Consider the following 23,667-nt stretch of genomic DNA (forward strand, 5'->3'; position numbering starts at 1 on the left):
ATGAGAGCTCTGCTTTCATGGTCAAAAACTGAGCAACACTTTTCACTCTGAGGGGGAGAATTCTCCAGCACCCCAGTATGGACTCTTCTAAGATTCACAGAATGAAAAAAACACGGAGGAAAATTCTAAAGAAATTCATAATTAAACCGACGACATAGAGGAAAAAGCTCCGGAAGCTCATTAGAAAATCTAAGTGAGTCTCCTTCACACCTGTCCGTGAAGTGTCAGTATTTCCATGACGACTGACTCTGTGATTTTCCCCCGCATTGCAACGCTCCACTCCTCGAGAGCAAGAAGGGAAAACCATGTGAGATGAGATGATAAGACTGACAGACATTTTTGGCATTTCTCAAACTCAGGCTGCTTTAATTCACCAGCCCGTCGACCCAAACTATTCCTCCAATATATTCTCAGTCTTATCTGTATTTTTTCCACCAGATTATTGTTGTCAACAGGAGCAGAGTTCTATGAAAATAACCTAAATGTAACACGCTGTCGCCTCTAACGCTATATATTATTTTGGCAAATGTAATAATCAGCCTTTCAACATCAAGTGTTTGACAACCAAGCATATGATACGTCCCTACTGTGCTGTGTGAATGTGCAGTGCAGATGTGTGTCTGTGGCAGCGGTACAATAAAATCATCTCTGAAATCACTCCTGTCCTGCCCCTGAGGAGAAAATAGCAACAAGTCTTTCAAGGCAGAGGTGCAGCTCTGGTCTCACTGCTGACACAGGCTTGTGCTTAAAGAGGAATAATGACAGGTTGAGGAGTTGGATAAGAAGGAGGAGGAGGAGGAGGAGGTCGGCTGTAGGTCTTAATGTGACCTTCCACTAATGAACCTTTGTTTTCACATGATGAGCACCTGCTGCGTGTGCTGTGAGTCAGCCCTGTGTACTGTCATATAATGAGTGTTTCTCTGCCATGACACATGTGAAGCTATGGGAAGGATATCAATAATCTTTGTTCAGTGGAGTTCCTGTGGTGCACTTGAATAAGAATAGGCATTTGGCTTACTCTAGGGATTTCCTGTGTGTGTGTGTGTGTGATGGGAACGTAGGCCAGCCAGACTGTGGTACGCCAACCTTTGATGACAGTAAAATACTATACCAATAAGTCCGGAAATAAAAGTTGTCTCAGAACTTCTAGACTTAACCTTGTATATGTTCATGTCTGCAGTTCTTCCTTAAATGTAACCAAAAGATTTAATTCACTGTAGAAATACAGTGGTTTATAATAGAAGATGCAGCTACATTTAATATAAATATGTGACTGCTTTTCTCTAAAATCTGTAAAATAATAATAATAATAATAATAACAATGAGTCTGAAGCATTAATAATACCACTTAGGCTTGACATTGATATTGATAACAATTATTATAATTCAGAATATTTACATGTTTCTTGTCTGAACCTTTTCTGACTTGACACCTAAATCCTTTTCACCACAAGTATGTTAACCATTCCTCTGTGACTACTTCAACTCTGCCTCACACCAAGCGCCAGGACTTTTTTTTTTTTCACAGCTGAGGGACTTTGCAGGCGGGATGTACTGTATAGCTGTTTCCCTGCATCGATTGCAATGCTTTTAGTCCCCAGAGCAACAAAGAGTTGCTCAAACAGGAATAATACCTTCCCTTCAGTGAGACAGAGGTGGGGGTGAAGTAATAAAGAACATTCCATCTCCATATGTTTCTACATTTAAGTTTTACAGATTTTTTTTTTTTCAGTGGAAGAATGAAGTGCAATAGTCACGAACGCAGAAATACAATTTCACTGCAGGGACTTATGAGCATGGCAACTGATTTGATGAATAGCTGCTTTATTAAAAAACAAGAACACACATGCTCGAATAATGAAGCTGGTGACTCAGACATTAGGGAGTACTTTATTACGGGAAAACAGTACCACTCTGATTATTGATAAATCTACTGTAGGTTTTTAATGAAGGATTTATTTAGTATATTAACCTAATAGATGGTAGATCTAATTATGACCTGTCGCCCAGTTATGCTGACCATTAATTGGTCTTTCTCAAAGTCCCGCCCCTGGGATTCGCACCTTTTGGATATTATTAGGCTTTTGCCTTTGCATGTCCTTGATCTAATCAGGCATCTGTCTGTAAGAGCAGGAAGGGAGGGGCCCGTATGTGGGGTAAATCTCACCCAGCCTGGTGCAGCTGCAGCGTACATTCAGTCTGTCTCAGGGTTGAACACATTGGTTAAGGTTAAACGCCTACACCTCACTCTTTAGATAATCATCCCTTTACTCACGTCTCAAGGGTGGTCTTCCCACATTTGTCCGGCACTGAGGCAGTTTGTGGCGAGGGTCACTGGATCCCAACGCAGCTGACCACCTGCGTCACGGACATCACTTACTGTCCACATCCTCTTTGTCTGTAACGTCTTCTGTCGGCTGCTCACAAGGTCTCCTCAGGGGTCACCACAGGTGATTATCTGCCTCACTGTTAGTGATTTGTCCCTACTTTATCAATAGGATTATTTGTGGGGTTTTTTTTATTTATTTTTTATTTTGCCTCAGCTTTATTTGACATTTCACATAAAAACACAAAGCATAAAGTTGGACATTTGTTATTGTCATCAATGGACATTTGTCTTCAGTCCCTTACAGTACAGTTATTAGGTAATTGTGTCAGTCAGCCTGTCAGATGTAGATTTATAGTACTTACTAACCTACTCTCTGTAGACTTGGTGTCCTGTCTTCGGTGAGGCTGGTCTGACCCGAAGTTGAACCCTCCTCAAACACATGCTGGGCGTTTAGATGGTATTTTAAGCTTGAGGGGCTTTGGTGAAATGAAAACCCTGTCCAGCAGTGTGTGTAAATAACTAAAAGAACTCCTGATCAGTAGTCCTCAGAGACCTACAGTAGATAGAGTGTAAGTCTGCAGCAGATCAGTGAGGTAGGGTGGGGCAACACCATTTAGGCATTCATGTCTTCTGAACTGCTTACCTCAGCCCTCCCTGTAATGGGATGATTTCTTGTCTTGTCTTTCTTCATTTAAATCTCAGCGTCTTTCAGCTCTGGATTAAAGTACAGAGCTGTATATCATAGCAGGTCTGACGACTGTCTTCCCCCTTCTGTTACACATCACTTTTCCACCGCTCCTGACTTCCTGACACAATTCCTCAGCCACACTATGTTTTATTGGATCCACAGAAACACACAGTTGAGCTGCCTCACAACCTCTCTCTGTAGTCTGATGGGAGCTTTGTTAGTGATATATGCTATATATATAGCTGTGATAAAACTCAACTGGTCTTGATAAGCCAATCAGGATGCAGACAGTCATCATGACTTTTTTTCATCTAAGCCAACATTAGGTTATGTCACACACTGGAAACTGAGGTTTACTGTGATTCATGATGACAATATTCCCTTTCACCTTACTATTCACATACACTGTGTTTTGTGATTTTGGAAATCAACATTCTGTCAGTTTTATAATTAACTTTTTCTTAGATTCTCATCATATGCATCAAATTGTATCTTTATTTTCATGAGACCAAACTGAGGAGTAATTCCCACGGTCTTCATACTTCATACTCTACGCTTTACTAACAATGTACACAGCACCAATGTGAAAGTGAATTTTGTTTTTGGAGAGTAAATAAGTAGACAAAGAGGCTCTGTAGAATTTCCAGGAAGTTACTTTTGGAGAACTTCCACGTAAGAAAAGCAGAGCTGGAAAGATCCACCTCAGGCCAAATTGAATTAGAGTCTGATGAGTTGTGTGCGTCTGCAGCTGAAGGAGATTCTCTCCACACCGTGTCCCTGTGCTTTTATTTTCTCTCATTTATCTGCTCACCTCCAAAACAAGACGACACGTCACACATAAACACCTCTCCGCTGGGCACCTGAGTGCACTTGTATGCTTTAAACACCAGGGGTCTCCCTGAGGAAACGCTGATTAGAAAGCCTGAAAAACCATTTGCTGGCTTCGTAGGAGGTTCAGCGCACCGACACGGACTCCGTTCAGTGGGCAAATAAAGTAACTCACTATTACAAAGTTACTGTAAAGTTTACTGATTTATTATTTAAAATTTTAAACAGGTTCTTATGCTGTCAGAAGCCTAGCCAGAGGTCAAAGGTCAAGGTAGGGTTGGCCGGGGTGGCTGCAGCCCCCTGTACCTGCTCCTGGTGTCAGTTCAGCATTTGTTTGAGGGGAGATGTCCTGCAGGAAGTCTTACTGGTCATTTTCTGAGGCTTGTTTTTTCTGTTTCTACGTCGGTGTTGTGAGAGTGCTGAATGGAGCTGTTAATGTTGCCTTCAACTCACTGATTTGTTCTTTATGGAGTGCGATGGAGTTCCAGCCAGACATCTGGAGCCAAACGTCGGTGCAGATCATTGTTAAGAGTGTGTAACATATCTGGAGCTCGTTGGACAAAACTGGCCAGTGTGGCTAGCTGCGGTTTCTGTAGCATTGTTGCTGCTTTACGGCATGTATGAGACGTTGTGTCTTCAATTACACTGAGACGACAGTGAGATGACGCTGACAGGACCACTTGACACGTCTGTCAAAACAATAAAACGCTTTCTATGAAACCCCGGGGCGTTGCTCTGCCTCAACCGAAAACAGCCCCTCCAGGTGGAATTGAATATGAGACTAAAAATAGAGCTTCTCGTCTTCATTATCATTATGTCATCCTAGTCTTTTGTTGTGTGCACACGCACGTTTTCCGTTCCATTTCCTCTCCCATTGTTTCAAATTCTTCCAGATTTATAGCTTGACTTCAGACTTTTCTCCACATAAACCGTTGCGAACGTTTCTTGGAGACTGAACAACGTGCCCACATTTCTCACCCACTTACACCTAAACAAGAACTTTAAAGTATAGCCTGCGACTCTGAATGTATGTGTGTGTGTCCTCGTTCGTGAGTTTAGTCTTGTATGGGTGTGCGTTTGCTTCACAGTTTATGCATATATGTGATTTTCTACGTTATATTTGTTCCAAGGTATCAATTTGGAGAGCAGGGCTTGACTTGGTGGCCAGTAATAAACGTCTATTCTAGTGCTGCCGATGCAGTGGCCTTCACCACAGGCAACTATGTGGGCTCACCGCCCATACCACCACAAGAGGAGCCACAGATTTGACTGGTATGAGTCACCGGCCCTTGGATGCTGCAGAGGCCAATGGAGCCAGGCTTCACGGCTTAGTTGTAGAAGAGTATTTATTTTTCCAAAAGATGTACCTTTAGTGAGAGCCAATCAGCTTGAACACTGGAATGTTGACCAATTATTATATGTATTGACTGATAATTGAAATAATGGTTATATTATGATATTTAGTGCCATCTTTTCCACTGCTCGGGATTTTCTAATCACCTGTTCATGGCTTTTACATCAGTAATGCTGCTCCTCACTGTGTTCCCACCTGCAGAGATTCACTCTGTTTTTATTTTTATTTAAAATTCAGGTCAGTTTAAGGGCCATTGTCGAGATATATATAAACTCTATTGATATTGCCATATTTACACTCAGTCTACAAAAATCTTCGGATTATTCTGTTTGTCTTCCACAGTCTCACTAAAGTGGGCCATCAGTCAGAACGCTCAGATCGTTCCAGCCTTGATTTCCTTCTGGATCCACTCCAGGTATTTTTGGTGGAAAAGGAAAAATTAAATATAAAGGAAAAAATGTTACCTGATTCGTGGTGAGAGCAAAGTCGACTTTGGAAACAATGACACTCCTATTGGGAGGAATGATTCCACATGCCGGAATGTGTTCTCACTCTGTCTAAATGATTCCAGACATGCTTTTCTCCCTATCGACGTTTAGGCGGGTGCAGGGACAGCAGAGCAGACCGCCTCATCTGAATATGTGCAAAAAGAAAAGAAAAAAAAAAAAATACAATCTACTTTTTCGGTCTCTGCGCTCACAAACAGTCAGTAAACGTTGCAGTACGGACCTGACGGCTGTGGAATTATTGCCACAGTCACTTGTCAGTGACTTGTTTTGACGTTTGGCAGCTGGGAACAAGAGGCAGTTGTTTTTGCTTATATGACCTGTGTGTATGTGTATGGAACTACTGTAAAAGCCAATGCATCACTGTCACTCAACAGGGCTTATATGGGACATATGTTCTTTTCATTTTTGCAGCCGTGTCCTTTTCAAGCACCTTTTTTAAAAAGCCAGATGTTCATACCAGCTTGTCTTTAGGACCAGGGCTGAAAAACTGAAACTCTTCAAAAATACAGATATTAATGAATCATTCTTAGGTGCCAATGTCACCAATGTTTTTCACTTTATCTTTAAAAATTATTATCCAACAGTTTATTCCCTGACGGCTCTTGTGTTCAGAAGTGTTTGTTCTGTCTCTCGTTATTTTCAGTTCAGCAGACGTTGAGCAAATACCTATCGACAACGTACAAGTCTCCAGCAGCCGTAATGTTTTGATTTTAAACACCAGCAGCTGTCTCAAGGGTGTAACGGAAAACTGAAGGACAATATAGAGGACGATGCAAAGTGGAGAAGACGTGCGGATGAAAACATTGTGGGAAAACAGCGTCAAATCGCTCCTGTAACTTGAACAGAATGTTCCCTCGACGTAGTGGTGCTGTCAACTTTTTGACTCGGTGCAGAGGTGATGAGAGAAAGCTCTTTTGGAAACTTTGGTAGTTGCAAAAGTTGCTTCACGAAACCAAGGTTTAACTAATTGAAAACATATTCTCAAAGTCTGAAATATTGCAAATGTAAGGTTGATTTCTGTGTCGAAGCGTCTGTTTGTAGGTGGGATGTAGTAGACAGTAAAGGAACATACTGTAGGTGAGAATTCAGCCAGGTTTTGAACTTTGATGACTAGGGTCAGACTGGGTCAGAGCTTCTCCAAGTCTGAAGTGGTCAGTGTTTATAAAAGAGAGTTCCTAGAAAGAGAAACCTCTGAACCAGCTAGACTGTCAGGGTTGGTCAAGGCTGACTGAGCAATGGTTGCTCCGCTCCAACAAAACACTCTGCTGCTGCTGGAATGAAGAAAACATTACAATAAATATGATACAGTCTATAGTCAATGTGCATAAATGAATTTAGAGATCATAGTATTAGTAACTATTTCTGCACAATTTACGCCGTTTTTACTTTTAATTTGCATTTTTAAATCTCTACTTTTACAACATTTCCAACATTTTTACTTTCATCAGTAATTCATTATTTCTTCCTCATTCTTTGATCGTTTTTCATGAGGCCCTGGCGACTCCTCGCCATCGTAATCCTAATGGAGGACTACACCCTGGGCTACAGCCGGCAGAGGGTGGTTATGACGACCTTTTTAATCACAGGGCTAACCCACTCAGACTAATACAGTCAGGAGTCTTCATACCAGGATGAAATTAAAGGTCTTCGACTGAATAATCGCCATCACAGCTGCATCTCTATGGTCTGTGGGTCAAAGCTGGAGTTGCTGAAAACTCCAACACAGCAAGTGATGTTCATACTGACATCATCATGCTATCAGCCACACTTTGTCTGACCTTACTACTGAGCTAACTTCTTTCTATGATGACATAAATTGGCAATTCATGGTGTTAAAATAAAAAATGAACTTGTTTATAGATAATTTAAAATTTGAAAAAATAATGGTATATGTTGGCACACATGGTAAGTTAGTGGTTAGTCCTCTTGCCTTACAGCTAAATGGTCACAGTTTGATACCTGGTGGCAGAGCAATCAATGGTCTGTCTGTGTGGTATGGGCAGGTTATCTTCGTGTGTGTGTTTCTTGTTCCCTCCTGCAGTCCATAGATAAATAGATAAGGTTAATTAACCACAGGTATGAGTGTGAGGAGAAATCTAAGATGGATGGCTAACTGTCTGGGGTGTAGCCCACCCTGGGGGGAATACTATAGGGATTAGATCCAGCTTCTCCTACAGCCCTGAGAAGAAGAAAGACAGATCTTTTCCACTGTTTTGTCTTCTTTGCTTCAGTGTAATAGCTACTGATTGGATCTATAAAAATACTCCAGTAAGATCTCACTTACTGTGGAAACTCCACTCCATTCTGCTCGCGGTTACAGTAATCCCAAACCAGCATACTGGAAATGATCCAGTCCATACAGTACAGGAGGCAATGAACACGGAAAATGTGTGCGCTGCTGCGACTAATGTAGCATACTCTATAACTTTCCTATTGTAACCTAGGAATTGTTTTAAGACATGCTACTGTAAAAGGGCGACACGTGAACATCATATGGTCACAAAGTTTCCCCCGCAGAATGACTCATCTACTGAAACTCTCTATACACCGGGCCTCGTCGCGTGCCGTCAAGGGAAGACAAAGCCAGAGGTTGGCAAGGCGTTCAGCAGCGGGAACAACGACACAGCCCTACCATGTTGTATTGTGGGTAATATCAGGGCATGTACTCTTTAATCTGCCTCTCCATATCTGCACCACAATTTTCTCTCTGGTCTTCCATGGAAACACACTGAGGCTCAGCTCAGCCAGTCTGGTTTGACTCTTGGCCACTGTTTGTCCCTCTGAGGTATGGCAACACCATCTGCCAGACTGGATCTCTTCCACCAGAACTCTTTTGTCCCTGACATTTTTATATCATATTTATTCAATCCTCTTTATTAGCCACATGCATTTATTACACACTTCATCAAAAACTGAGATTAGATGAAGACCAGGACAGTTGGTAAGAAGTAGTGGTTTAACCCAAGTCTTAAATAAGTGGTTATTATTTCAGATAATTTCAGAGATTTGATGCTTAGTCAATATTTACCCTTGGTTCAGACAGTTTTATTTTTTTTATTTTTTTTTTTGGTTGTGACTAAGAAGAAAGTAATGTTGAGTGTCATTTACTGTGGAAGTCTCATCCTGATTTAAAGTCTTGACTGGTTTAAAGGCCTACTGTGATTGTCTGCAGAAAGCCTTGGCTCTGACTGTGTTCAGTTACAGTCATGAGTGAACGTGTGTCTGTCTCTTCTCACAGGAAGAACGACACTGGTGGGAAATTGAACGTGACTTTTCATTGTAAACCAGGTATTCTGTCAGATCTGGATGAAGACTGTTGGACTAAAATAACTGGGTTATTAACTGGGAGTTTAGATGGATTTGTCTTTATTGCTGTTGCTTCTGTGATGCAGCAATGATCTTTGGTGGCACTGTACTATATCCTGTTAGGTGTATTGGGGCAATGGGGCAATTGTGGATGATGGATAGATGTTTCTTCTGTCCTAAAACATGGATGGTAAAGTTAATTGGATGTTTTTTATTTGACCATAGATGTGAATGCTAGTGTGAATGGTTGTAGACTTTCAGCAGTAGAAGCTGAATAATGATAATAATAATAATAGTAATACTAATTATTATTATTATAATTAAAAAAAGAGTTTGGGGAAAGTGATGATGCAGAGGTTATGGAGGAGAAACATTGATGAATGGTGGCAAATGTTTAACTCATGAGTTCCGTCTGGATACAAACATCCCAGTGTACCGTCACATCACAAATGATGAGGCAACAACAAACAAAGGACTTTGTTCTTCAGTGCTGTCTTTCCCAAGTGCATCATGGAACTTCTGCGGTGTTACGGGTGTAAACTCCCTTTAATCCTTCTCTCTCTCTCTCTATCTCTCTTCCTCTCTCCCTCTCTCTCACTCTTTCATACATCTATTCATTCACACACTCGGAAAAGCGAGAACTGAGTTCTTTATAAAAGAAATAAAACAAACAGCCGGAGGAAAACACCTGGAACTCTGATTATTCCTGGTTTCATTGACGGTTCTCAGTCCAATGACGTTAGCGCTCCCTCTAAAGGCTTTAAAGTGAATTTTAAAAACTCCCGTTATGAGTTTATAAGAGTATGTGTCCAAACAACTTCAAGGAACCGCTAGAAGTCTTAGTGAGCCAAGAAGCGGAGACAAAGTTGAACTCACACAGCTGTGTTCAGTAAATATGTGTTTGTGTGAAACCATTATCTTAAAAGGAGGAACTTTTACAAGTGGAAACCCCAGCTTTTCTACCCACTCATTAAGATGTCAAGTGAAATATACCTGTTAAATCTCGACCATTTGCTTAGTCCCTAATCTGTGAGAGGTCGGTCTTAAATCCAGAAGAAGTGTTGATGGGCCCATGGTGGATAAAAAAAACCAAACAAAAGTTTTCTCACTGCACCTGAACAAAATGTCCAAGCCTTTGTTTAAAGGTTAATCTGAAACCATATTTAGTTTAGTTTAGATGAGAAGCGACAACTGTTTGAGACCTTTCACTGTATATGTCATGGTTGGCTGAAAATTGCATTGCTGTTGTTTGGCACAGAATGTAAGCGATAAACTTATTAATAATAATAAAATAAAAAAAACACCAAACAATATAATTATGAAAAAAAAACCTTCTATTGTGAAAATGTCAGAAGTGAAACTGATTCCATTAAATAACTGTTTGCATCTCCAGCTTCAAAGATGACACTGTGATTTATGTTGGACCACAACAAAAGGAGGGAGGAACATCCGTGGCCTCCAAACACGGCAACTCAGAGAGAACTGTAAATCTAAATCTGAGTAAGGGTCTTGTCTTCAAGCATGTTGAATGTGCCAGCCATGTGTCTTCTCTCTCTCTCTCTCTCTCTCTCTCTGTGTGTGTGTGTCTCTCTGCTCTGTCTCATTCAACCCCTTTCCAGTTTTTTCTCTATACCTTTAGTAAATCCCGGGACTTAAAGCAGTAGCTTTAATTTGACATAGTGAAATTGTTTCACCAAGTACTATATGACAAGGCTAATCTTAGTGTCAGTTTCCATCTGTGCCGTGCTGTTTGTCAGCCTCGGTGTCAGAGAGTCCTTCTCCGAGATCGTTTTTTTTTTTTTTACTGCAGACGGCTGGAGACCGCGGTTCAGAGAGACTTTGGCTCATGAAATATGAGAATCTTTGGGCACGAGAGGATTATTCCAGACCTCTCCACTTAAACCCTCCTAACAGTGTTCACTGCTTGGATGAAAGGCTTTCATCAAACATACTTGACAAGAAGCATTAAAACAGGATAACTCCCCTCCATCACTGTCACCTCGCTGTGTAAATGCTGAGTACGGTCATGTCTGATTGGCTCTGGAGATTTATATAATGTGGCTGTCGAACAATTACAAAGGATTAGTCACGACTCATCACAGTTAGAGAGGCAACTTGGTGGTGTCTCAATGAGTTGATGGATTTGAGTCATGAGGACGTAGCCATGGTTAGTGTCGAAGCAGAGCAGAGAGATAGACGTAGAACATTGTAGGTCTAGTGTCGAAGCAGAGCAGAGAGATAGAACATCGTAGGTTGTATGATTCTCTATTCTAGAACAAAAGTGACAACATGTAAAAAATAAGGTCCATCTTCCTGCTGTAGGTCTCACTAGGTGAGACTGTCTGGGTTCCATGTGCACCTATAATAAGCATGCTCAGACAAACATACATTCCATGCAGTAGTTATGTGGTGAGCAGTGTCTAGTATGCATCCTTTTCCACCCAAACCAGCCACACATGGTCTAGGTGGATAATTCATAGTAATAAAATGTTCTGTGGAGGTTAGGTTCTACTTAAAGGGCACACTTGTTCTCATAAGCTGTCTATGTTCTCAGTCATTTAGTTCTAAGTACTTTTCTGTTCCCTGTTGTGTTGTATTATTTAAAAAAATAACAAAAAGTGAAATCTCCTGAACTTTATTTGATATAAATGAGAAGCATGTTAAAGACAACACAAGTTACAGCGTGAACGGTTGTGTCAGTAGTAGACACTGAGTAAATCTACACATGATTGTGTTCACTGTTGCTGGAACACAGCCGGAATTTTAGTCTGGAACTCGAAAGCGCTAAGATTAAAAGCCGGCCCAATAGAAAAATAAAAGCTCGGCACGGGCAGCATTTCAAGACATTTTTGTTTTTATAGCTGCGTTGGGCTGAACTCAGGATACAGTAGGGACTTATTATAGACTAATTATACAATGTCATCTTGGTATACATTGGCAGTAAATGCATCAGTTGTAATCACATGCTTCTTAGCTACAAAGAGAGATCAGAAGTCGAAGCTAGCTGAAAATTGTAGACTCTCTACTTTGAGCCGCGCACTTCGCCCAATGTCCGAGTCCTCTTTGAACTAAAAAGGCAGAACCTTAGCTCTGGTTTCTCTGTGCTCACCCTCTGTTTTCTGCCAACACAGCAGGGCATGTCAGATTGAACCAAACATTTTGGGCTACAGTCCCAGTCAGAAACATGAACAAGGGGTTGTGACATTTTATGCCAAACAACTGACAAAAACACTCAACCAGCTACTAACCAACTTTCCACAAGCCGTTTGTCCTGACAAGGTTTAAAATACAAAAATATGATTGGATCTGATAAAATACTGTACTGTGCTTTTTTTTTTTTTTTGCATCAGTTTGGAATGTCAGTTATGATCTGTCTAATATCCAAAAAAGTTATTTTGTTCAGTAAAGTATCTAAACCTGGAAGATTCTATTTTTCATTTCTGTATTCACAAATATCGAGTTCTGATACCAATACTTCATTACCTTTGTTCTCAATAACTATGCAGTGGAGTGGAAGGAAGTATCATACTGTATAGGGTTATGACTCTGTGGGCAATGGGATGACGTGCAGCGTGTAGTTGCAAGCTCAACCCAAACCACAGTGCGGACTCCAAGCAGGAAAATGCTTACAGCCAGTTTTATGTTCTTCTCATTAACAGAAGGCATTTCCAGCCAAAAGGAAACAAACCGTCCTTCAAACTGACACCGTCGTCACAAATATAAACTTATGTGGAAAATAAGAAAGATAACGACATTTAAACCTTCTGCATAGTTACCATAGCAGGCTGTGCAGAAAGTGAGCAGAGCTTTTACACCTAATGCCCCTTTGAATTAAAACACTGCTTCAGGCTTTCCAGTGAACAAAGCAGTGATGAATGCAGTGATTGAACTCGTAGATACGTGCTTTTAATCGTGAATAAAGTAGTCAATGCAGTGATTGAACTCGTAGATACGTGGTTTTAAAGTAGTCGATTTTCTCAGTGCAGCACTGATGATTTTTTAAAGCTGCATCCACATGTGGAGGTTGACACGTGTCCAAGAGTAAATAAACATTAACGACTTGAACGACCTGTAGAAATTAGACCACAAGTAAAAATGTGAAGCTGGGACTGGAATCTGAAGCAGCTGACCAAACACATAATAACACCGCTTCCTTTTATAAGCAAAGTTACTCAGCCACCTATTATTTCCTTGAAATACTTTAATCACTCTCACATTACCTTGGATTTACACTTTGGCTAAAACTTTGACTACAATATTAGTAAATAAGGGTAAATATGTCTTCATGCAGTTTGACAGCAGCTGCCACCACTCTGTCGAACTCATCGCTCGTCTGTACATGGAAAGTTAAAGCGAGGGCTCCAGTCTATATAGCTACCACCTGTGCTTCCATTCATTGTTCCAGTGGTTAATTATGTTCAGCCTCCGTAGACCCAAAAACATCTCAAAGCTTGTCAAGGAATCGTCCAGAATCTGGAAAACATTTCCTGCCTTTTTTTATATATCAGTCATTACTACATGAAGGGGTCGTTTGGGTTTTCTGTCAAATCTGCCTTTTCGTGGAAAGAAAAAGCACAGCATGGGCCACGTAGTGGCAAAGTGACTGGTGGTTTTGCCTTACATCTAGTTTGAACTCTAGTGGAAGTCTGTGTGGATGATATGGTAGATAAGATAAATAAACATATTCAGTTTTACATAAAGGGATTTTATGACACATTTGCAATACCTTTACAGACCCTCTAGGGGTCTTGAAGTTGACGAACTGAAAATGTATTGCAAGACATATAATATTTTTTGCATGTTTACAATTTATAATCACCAATTTGTAATAAGTAATTACTTACTTGTCACCAAACCCAGTCATGATGAGAGCAGACTGTTCATGTTTTCAAGTCAAACTGAAATTCATTTGTTCTCCACTCTGCAGTAGCTCCCACCCACCTTGAAAGGGTCTGCTCTGGCTCCCACCCACCTTGAAAGGGTCTGCCGCCCCCCAACTTTGGGAACCACCGAGTTCAGATATGTCAACTTTATATTATATTGTGTTAAAAGGCAGATTGTTGTGAGGGAATGAGGGACGTCTCCAAAGATTGGGTTTAAAGTCTTCAAAGATACTTTTCCACCAGGATGCACTCCAAAGATGCACTACTGAGCACCACAGAGACATAGACTTGTCAACTCCTCCCTTGCACTTTTATTAACACTTTTATGTGTTGAAATACTCTGAAGTTTATCTGTGCATATTTTTGGTCAATCTGTGCAATATTTGTTCATTGTTTTCCAATATTCTGATCACTATTTTCCCATTGATACTGTTACATTAGTGAATTTATTAGTGAAATAGTTTTGGTCAATGTTTGCCAATTTCTAATTTACCTTTAAATATTTAAATGCATCGATTGTTTCATTAATTGTATTTATGATTACATCTTATTCAGACCATTTTCCCCCCTAATTATTTCTTTGTATTTCATGCACTTCATATAAATACCTCTTGCTCTTCATTGAATGTCCCCATAGGAGCAGCTGCTGTCAATACTTTTTCTCTCTAACATTGACTCTACTTTGCTACTTTAGTCCTGCTGGGATGTAGTGATGCTGCACTTGATTCTGCTCAGATGTCCTCTGACACCGGGGGCGGGTCTTGACACAACTTTCCCCAACTGTTATTTGATGAGCAGAGGATTCTCCAGTGGCAAGATCCCGTCTCTCTTTATATTCACTTTTGCGGCGTTTGTCCAGCCTCCTGACGGCGCACACTCTGCAGCAGAGTGCTGTGCGCTTCTCCCCCACCTCCCCCCTCCTCCTCCTTCATGAGATCCTTTCACCATCAGTCTGAGCACTGGGCTTGAGGGAAAGGGGATCTGAAGGGCCCGGTCTGGCTGTGAGAGGCATCTTTTCACTTTCTCACATGGCGCTGTAGTATAAGCGCATTCTTTGTGGATCGTGGAAGAGTGTGGACAGATTTACACTTTAAAGCCGCCCGGGTTCTGAACAACAGCGGGCTCTTAACCATGGAGATGCCAAGGTGGACAACCAGGTGGAAAACGAAAAGGTTTATGTGGGATTCAACGCTATCCGTATTGGTGTCCATCATTATAGTTCTGCAAGCTGCCGACGTGAGAGCAGGTAAGAGGAGGCATGTCGCTGCAGAACCTGCGTCCCTCAGCCCACCTCGGGGCATCCTACACACAGGAGAGCCCCCCAGTAACCTGGCACACAGCCATGGAGGTGTTAGCGGCTGATGACGAGCTGTCAGTTTTATTAGCAGTTAATGCCGGACAGAAGCTGCTCGTCTACTGCAGGGGTCTGCAACTTTCAACAACCTTAAAATGCTTTTTTGAAAAAAAACAAAAAAACATTCATGCACAAAGTGCTGAAAAAATATTTCATTTTAAATTATAGCACTACCACAGTACATGAAGTTTTAAGTAGCTGTAGACAAGCTGCTAACTAACAAATGATTGTTTTTTTGTTTTTTTGCCAGTACAGAAACAGTTTTTCTATTTTACTTCTTTTTAACACTGACCTGAAGTTACTACGCTGACTATACCTGCACAACTGCTGGTAACTTCACACCTTGATCTTAAATTAAAGAAGACAGTGACAGAATGTTGTTTTTTTTAAAAAAAAAAAAAAAAGTTACCTGACATGTAAACTACGTTCCAAGTACATTTTTACAAATTCTGTACCAAAGTCTCGTCAGCACTATGTGACAGTTGCTCACAAATTAGTGTCTGCAGAGTCAGTGCCATATATAAACTATAAATCTCTTTGTTTTTAATTGGTCCATTAGAAAATATTAGTATCATCACACAAGAAGCCAAGATGTAGGCACTAAAGAGCCACATTTGGCCCAGTAGCCATATGTTGCAGACGTCTGATCTAAGCCAACTTCACTCAGCCAGCATATAGACTTTTAAATGCCTATTAGACTTTATGGTCTCCATCCAACATCCTGCTTGAGGCACTAAAGGGAGTAGATGACTTTTACATATTTGACGGGTCGACTCTGTGTCACCTTAACATCACACGACCGCGTGATTGTGTTTTGATAAAGAAAGTCACCTGAAACATTTAAATCTGTTGATTTTAGTATCATAAACTTCTGTAGAGTTTTTCTAAGTTTCCCAGGATTGTATAGAGTAGTTCACAGATGTGTGGAAAATACAAGTATAACATGAGGTGTTTTTATGTTTACCTGTGCATATGAGAAGTGAGTTAAGGTGGTTAGCTTTAGTAGAAGGTCACAGATATGTATTTAATCACGTCTGAATACTGTACTGGCCGACCAGCAGTGAGAAAGTGATTAAAATGTGTTTTTGTCTGATGGACTGCGGCTGCTCTTGTTGCTGTCACTGACAGAATTTAACAATTAGAGTATTGTAAAAGTTTTGTGGTGGGGGTTTGAATATGTGAAAAGAGTCTGGGCACAATATGGTGTGATTCTGGGAGCACAATTCACATTTTTCCCTAAAGACACTCCATCTTTCCACATTATTTGGATTTCCACTCAGTCCAAGAACGGTTGTTGATGGAAAAAAAGGGGGAAAAAAGGAAGGAGTATTTTCTCTGCTTGAATAGACATATGTGGGTCATTTTAACTATTTCTGTTATGCTTCCTTTTTCAACTCTGCATTAGAATAAAATGCTAAACACAATTACTTGTTAATTCTGTTTAGCATTCAAATTCATTACCTAAAGTTTGGAGTTGTTCAGTAATTGTTTTTTGTCATTTTACTAATTTTTTTATTCCTTGGGTTTTGTGTAATGACTCCTTACCTTTGACACCAACCAGCTGGTCATTGATAGTGTAGTGTATGAGGTGCATGGCATCCTGTCTAGACATTTCCTGATTAGATCACTTCCTGACCCTGGTCTCATCTTCTATTGTCCTCCAGTCACTCCACACACGGGGAACTCATTTGGCTGGATGAATAATGGATTATGAGCTCCCTAAAGATGAAACGATCATTATGCCACAGTTGCATGGTTTGCCCATTGCCCATCTTTCTTCACTCTGACTGATATTTAAGCTAACCATAATTGCATGATATGCTAGCAAACATTTACAGGCTTTCCAGTGTAGTTTAATTGCTGCCTTTGCTGCCAGTTCTCAGTAGATGGCAGTGATGCAAAAAAAAAGACCACCGAGACATCCCAAGATGCTGCTGCATCACAGCCGCACAGCCACACACACATTAAGTCAGAATGTCACAGATTTAAGCATCAATCACACCAGATCTGTGCTGAAACATCAAACTGTGTGACTCTGGTGATTTACAAGATGGACAGGGCAGTAAATTTTGCCCATCAAGATGGGACTGGTTGTTTAATGTGTGAAGGTCTGCTGGTCTTAGTGCTCCGATGATGTTAAGAGAGATTTCTCATGTCACTGCTTGCTTTGATGCCTCGGGAGAAATCACTTGTCTTTGTCGTGTAAGTAGCTGCTTGTTAACAGGGCAGATAGTACATCACAGGCTCAAACAGCAGTCGGGAAGATGTGTCATTAAAAAATTGGAGAGACCAAGAAATTATCCCTCAGACAAGACTGCGGAGAGTCTGGAACAGCTCTGGTACCTTCATCACGACAGAACTATCTTGTCTCTCTCATGTGGTTTCCATCCTTATCATTAGAATATGGTTTCTTTCTTCTGTCGGCTGGAATGAGATGAGTCCTTTTTTTTTTCTCAGGGTGTCTCACACTCCTGAGAAACCAAGGTTTGAAAAAAGCTCTACCTACTCATTATGGAGTCTTGAAATAATTTTGGATTTTTGCCTCTTTTCCATAGCTTCTGTGAGGCGATCGTGAAAGGAGAGGGAGGCGAGTAGGTGGGCAGGTGTGTGTCAGAGGGAGTTGCGAGGGAGTTCGGTCCAGGCCAATTCAGCACATCTGGAATGTATGAGGCCTTGAGCTATGCAGTAATGCAGAAGGCCTTTCTGAAACTCACAAAGAGACCCTTAGTCCGAGCTTTTTTTAAGAACCAGTAGCTCTCTGCCCAGGACAATATTCTCAAGAGCCGCAGACTGGGTTCTATTATTTGACTATTTGCCTGTGCAATTTGTATTTTATTTTGTCTGTGCTAGTCAACAATTAGTCTGTGAGCATTAAAAATAAAACGAAAGAATTTTACTCCAAAAAAAAATTGAAAAACTGAATATCTTTTCATTTTATTCAAAATCCCTACTGGGTTACTTGTATTAAACTTATTGATGAGGATTAATTGAGAATATTATGACGTTAGAGTGTTTGGACTTTTATTGATAAAAATGATTCCATTCCATTAGGTTAATGAGCAAACTTAATACTTAAAAAAACAAGCTTGGGACAAAAGCCCTTGAGCATGTGTTTGAACCAGACAGGCTTGATTCACCGCTCAGGCAGTTATTTTTCTGGTCATAGGAGAGGTAGCTACAGGGATGGGGCCTTTCAGTTTAGTCTCATGTATGTTTAGTTAGAGGGTGGGGGCGGGGAGTGATGCCAGGGCCATAATGGGTTCAGCATGTGGGCTTGTCGCTCCACCCATCAACCCCAACCCCCTTTTTTCGGTCACTAAAAGTGAACAGGAACCGCACAATCAGCATTTCATGGCCCGACGTGCCACATGACTTCCCAATATGGAAATTCAAAAGGTGGTATATTTTTATGGAATTATTTTAGTTTTTATTTGAAAGTAATGTAGGACAAACAACATATGGTTCTTCACTTTATGGTGCTCCACTCCTTTACGTTTCCTCTTAAATGTTTAATGTCAAACCAGCGCTGTGTCTGTGTCTCCTGTGGTTTTTGTCTCTTCACCTAAAATATTTTTCTCAGCGTCGTCCTGCTGCTATCATGCACATGAATCCAGCCTTGGAGGAAATTGGCATTAAGCATCTTATCTCCCATTCCTTTCAGGCCTTATCAAACCAATGGAATTTTAAGTTGACCATTAAGGCGTTGTTTCTGCTCTTGAGGTTTTTAAAGGGACATCCCTACTCTTGACTCACTGAAAAAAAAAACATTATTTTGCCTCAACATCAACCTCTAGGTTTGTAGTCTCCGAAAATGACTTTCATTTTACAGTATTACCCAATTCTTTTTTATGTCTCTAAATAACAGGGCTCATTGATAGCAAATAAGTTTTATTAATAAATCTTATCTTTAGAGAAGATAAAAATACGATTTATTAATAAAACCTATTATTATCTATTGTTGCAGATTAATATATCTATCGTTGCAGATAACATTAGTCATTTCTAATATAAATTACGTTTTTATGTAAAGCAAAGTGTATAAAAAATCAGTTGAAGTCAAAAAAAGTTCATCATTTTATTCAGGAATTCCTTTTCCCTTTTTGTATAATCCTTTTCAAATATTTTGAATACAAAAAAATGTAACTATTGCATGTATACATATATAAAGTATTTAGAAAAATACAATCATACAAAACAGAAACATTTACAGTTTATCACTGAAGCCACTCTGAAAATCTATTCAACTGGTTTGTATTAATTGACAGGCAGGAACGTAATGAAATATGTGAGAATACTTGGTCAATATGAACCTTGTGTTCATTCTTAAATAATAGGACAATGAAATAAATACACAACTGATTACACAGCTGACCTTCAATATAAAAAATGTTTTAAAATAAATATTTAACCATCATGACAGTGTGCCAGGTTTTATGCACTTAAAAAAAAACCTTAATAACTGAGTCACTTTTTGTGACCAAGGTCAGACAGGTCAGTAATCTAAGAGTCTGAGTCAAAGGGTTACAGAAGTGAAGATGACTTGGTGAAAGCTATACTTTTCTTATAGGCAGTTCTGTATGTTTAGTTCCTATTATATCTACATACACACTCGAATGACTTAATTAAAGGACAGCTATAGGCTAACAGATGTGCCTGGAATCATAAATGACAGTGCACGTCAACACTGCCACTCATGCAGTAGTTTCCAAACATTCTGTATTAGACTGTGAGTATTCCCTGTAATCACTTTACAGTTAATGAGATGCCTCAGGGCAGGGCAGAGGTGGGGCAAAACCAATGGAGGCTGAATTAGATGACAGATGTTAAAAATGAACTTCAGACGTCTGTGCAGCAATGGTATTTTCAGACAACAGACAGTAGCTTGACTCATTAGGTACAACGATGCTGGATGGATGAACGATGCTGGATGGATGAACGATGCTGGATGGATGCCTCAGTTTGAACACCAGCTTTTGACTGATCAATACTGTAGCAGTGGGGTTTTTTAATAACGCAGATGCCGTTCCCTTTAGCTTTAGGCTAAAGGTGGGGGTGAGAAGTGGGGCAGTCGTGCATGCTGAATCATTTCTAACATTTTTACTGCTCTGCCCAGGTAGCTAATAAACTGCTGGAACTGACAGGTTTACCTAACGGTTGCCAAAGGAGTGTAGTGAGTGCAAATGTTTACATATCATTAACATGTCAGGTCCTATTAAAGTTTAGATGAACTGTTAAAATCACTGTAAAATTATGAACAGCTTTAACATGTACCTTATATAAAACAGGTAGTAAAACGCGTGTTCTTCCTCAATCACATACATCATCCTTAAAGGTCGCACGCAACAGGCTTCACTGAGCCATTCTTTATTCACACATTCTGTCTGAAGCAAAAGTATTCTTAAGTTTGTATCAATTTAAAAAAAGTTATTTCTCTAGACATCTGCCATTCACTTCTTTTTGTGTCATTGTGTTTTAATCAGTGAATATATTTTTGTAAAATCCCTAAGGATGTGTTTGGCAAAAGATTACAACTTGCTCATTTGCCTCATCCAAGGCAGTAGTTCCCAGTAGTGGCGGGTGGGTCCCACCATGGGTCCCACCACGAGGCTCAGAGCACTGATTTTTGTAGGAATTAGAGTGTTGTGTCAATGTGGAAGGCTAAACACTGGCCCTATTTTTAAGCGGGCGCTGCAGACAATATTAAGGAACCCACTGTTTTAAGGACTAAAAAAAAAACGCGTGAAAGCTAAGACATCTCTAAACATGTTTTTACTAATACAATCTGAAATCTTTCAAAATACTCTCTTTGTACTTTTTGACTTACCCTAGTACTTGTGTGTGTACTGTAATAGATGGAAAGTGACACAGTTTCAGGTTTGGAGTAGATCGGATGCCAGGCAGTCTCTTTGTGCACCAAATTGTGTTTGTGAAACATTTAACTCTTGTGTGTTTTTCACAATGGCACTCTTTGTGTTTGGATGATTTCACATTTTCCTTCCTCTGCCTCCACAGCTGAACCAGTGGATGTACTGAAGGTGTTAGACTTCCAGAGATCTCCTGAAGGGATTCAGAAAACAACTGGTTTCTGTGCAGCCCGTCGAGGAGCCAAACCTAATGTAGCGTACAGAGTCGGCAAACAGGCCCAGATGAGTGTTCCAACCAAGCAGCTCTTCCCAGGTAGAGTCCTCACAGTTTCTATTATTTTTATATTCATTGATACCATATTTAAAGTTTGAGAAAGTGAAAGGACTTAGTTTTTTCATTAAAGAGTCAGTAGCTCCATTTGAAACTTTTGGTAATTGTACTATAAGATCAATAATAGTAACAGTAATAGTAATAGTAGTACAGAATTCAAACATTGTTGACATAATTTTTAATCAGTTAGGTTTTAAATCTTGCTTTTAGCCTGCTAGCATTTAATTAGCACTGAACACACACTCTGTCCCTACTATGAAGGAATATCTTTTGCAGCATTACAGTCACTTGCTCATAAAACCTAGTATTGTTTGGTGTTCAGAGAATACACAATGAGGAAAAAAGACAAACTAACTGTGCAATAGATTGTATACAAATGCCTGGTGTTGTCTCTGGGGCTGGAAGTTGAAGCAAATAGGAAATTGCTGAAACCTGTTTTTGCTAAAATGGCCTTCAAGGGGTGACTCCACTTGGTGCAAAAACATCTGTTTTACTGTAGGTCTGTAGAAAAATAGATCCCACTTCTTATGTGATTTATAATGTCTGTAAACCTTTTCCTGATGGTTTATGGTCTCAATCACTGTTTTCTGTTCCAATTCAATACATGTCAATTTGGTAAATTAGAATTTGGAATTTTTTTTTTAGAACTTAGATTGAAAAGGGTGATGATGCTGCCTACGTGCAGTGGAATGGGAATGCTGTGACTGACAGAAGACGTCATATAGAGCAGGATCTGCCAGTCTTCAATAAGATCCAGCCTCATCCAAATATGGTCTCTTTTGGTTCCAAAACAGACCAGGGAAGATTAACCAGAAGGCAAAATTTCAACATGATGGCAGATCAGAAACCAGTGGATGATGTCACACTAGTTACCATTTGGGTTGTCAGAGTATTGCAGACATGCATTCAGTAATGGTCCAGACATCTGAGCCTAGACCAGGATTTTAAACTCTTTTTTTTATTATTTTCTTTTTAACCACGGCCACGTCAGCCCTCACAGAGCTGCAACTGGAGGACAGTTTAAGTGTAGCCACTTTATAATGTATGAATAAACAAAATAGGATGTAACACAAACAAGAAAATGTGAGGCACTAACAGTGCATGTTGCACTTAAAGGTGGCGCCACTAATATATGAGAAGTGGTTTGGTCACGTCATTAAATACCAGTGTCCTCTCCGTTTTATAAAGCAATAAAAAATGATTGTGATTCTGCCTGTGCTACAAACACCTGCATTTAAAAACATGCTCCACCAGCATCAGAATCTTTTAATTGTGTTTTTTTTTTGTGCTGGTTCTGGTTAAGATTTCTAAGGCTAACCTCTGAAGCAGGTTAACACAGAAGCAGCTTGAAACAGTCATGGTTTAATATGATTAAGTGGTTAATAAATTAGAAGTTAGAAAATGTATTTCTAATTCTTTGTTGTTATAACACAACATTTCCTGAAAATGTATTTACTGTTATATGAAAGAAGTGAAGTGTTCCATGAAAATCCATAAAGCTAAAACAGTAGATACATTTAGCCTTGAAAAAGAACAATATTGTGAGAAACGGATCGTCAAATCGTAACAGTATCTGTCAAAGATCAAGCCTGGAGTCCAGTAAACAACACAATTTATATTTACGTGTTTTTTTCCCCCAGATCATCGTAATGTAAAGAATGTCAGTGAGTCGGGATCTGTGACAATTCTCACACAATGGCTGTTCAAACAGATGTAAATGACAAGACTGTGGCTTTCCTTCCATGTTCTCATGTGCATCTCATGTTGTATTAGTTAGTCAGAGAACACCACTGTGAAACCTCAGACAAACATGTGCACTCACCCGCACTCTTTCAACTACACGTCTACTGGTTTTCACCAACATCTTGTGTTTGCCTGCTGCTTGTTTGACCTTCAGGGGGAGTTTTCCCAGAAGATTTCTCAATCATGTTTACCATCAAACCCAAGGCTGGTCTCCAGTCCTTTCTGCTGTCTGTCTACAACAAGCAAGGCATCCAGCAGCTCGGGGTGGAGGTGGGTCGTGCCCCAGTCTTCCTGTACGAGGACCAGCATGGCAAACCTGCACCAGAGGAATACCCTTTGTTCCGCGCCGTCAACCTGGCTGATGGAAAGTAAGTGTCTGGTCGTATCAGGACACGGTGACTTTGACGTGGGTGGTTTTTTTTTTTTTTTTTTGGTTTTTTTTTGGTTTTTTTCTTTTTTTTGTCTTTTTTTGTAACAA

At 40.1% G+C, this 23,667-nt stretch overlaps 1 protein-coding gene across 1 annotated transcript in view; it reads left to right on the forward strand.

Moving 5' to 3' along the window:
• LOC103396492 (collagen alpha-1(XI) chain-like) overlaps positions 1 to 23,667 on the forward strand; it is an 82,319-nt gene that overhangs the window by 4,958 nt on the left and 53,694 nt on the right. Inside the window, exons 4-6 of the mRNA XM_017042524.2 lie at positions 14,592 to 15,143; positions 21,264 to 21,428; positions 23,344 to 23,557. Of these exons, the coding sequence (XP_016898013.2) occupies positions 15,029 to 15,143; positions 21,264 to 21,428; positions 23,344 to 23,557 (494 nt within the window). The 5' untranslated portion in view covers positions 14,592 to 15,028. The remainder of the gene's footprint in view (positions 1 to 14,591; positions 15,144 to 21,263; positions 21,429 to 23,343; positions 23,558 to 23,667) is intronic.

The sequence above is a fragment of the Cynoglossus semilaevis genome, chromosome 20 (genome assembly GCF_000523025.1).
Source record: "Cynoglossus semilaevis isolate Cse_v1.0 chromosome 20, Cse_v1.0, whole genome shotgun sequence".
Taxonomy (NCBI): domain Eukaryota; kingdom Metazoa; phylum Chordata; class Actinopteri; order Pleuronectiformes; family Cynoglossidae; genus Cynoglossus; species Cynoglossus semilaevis.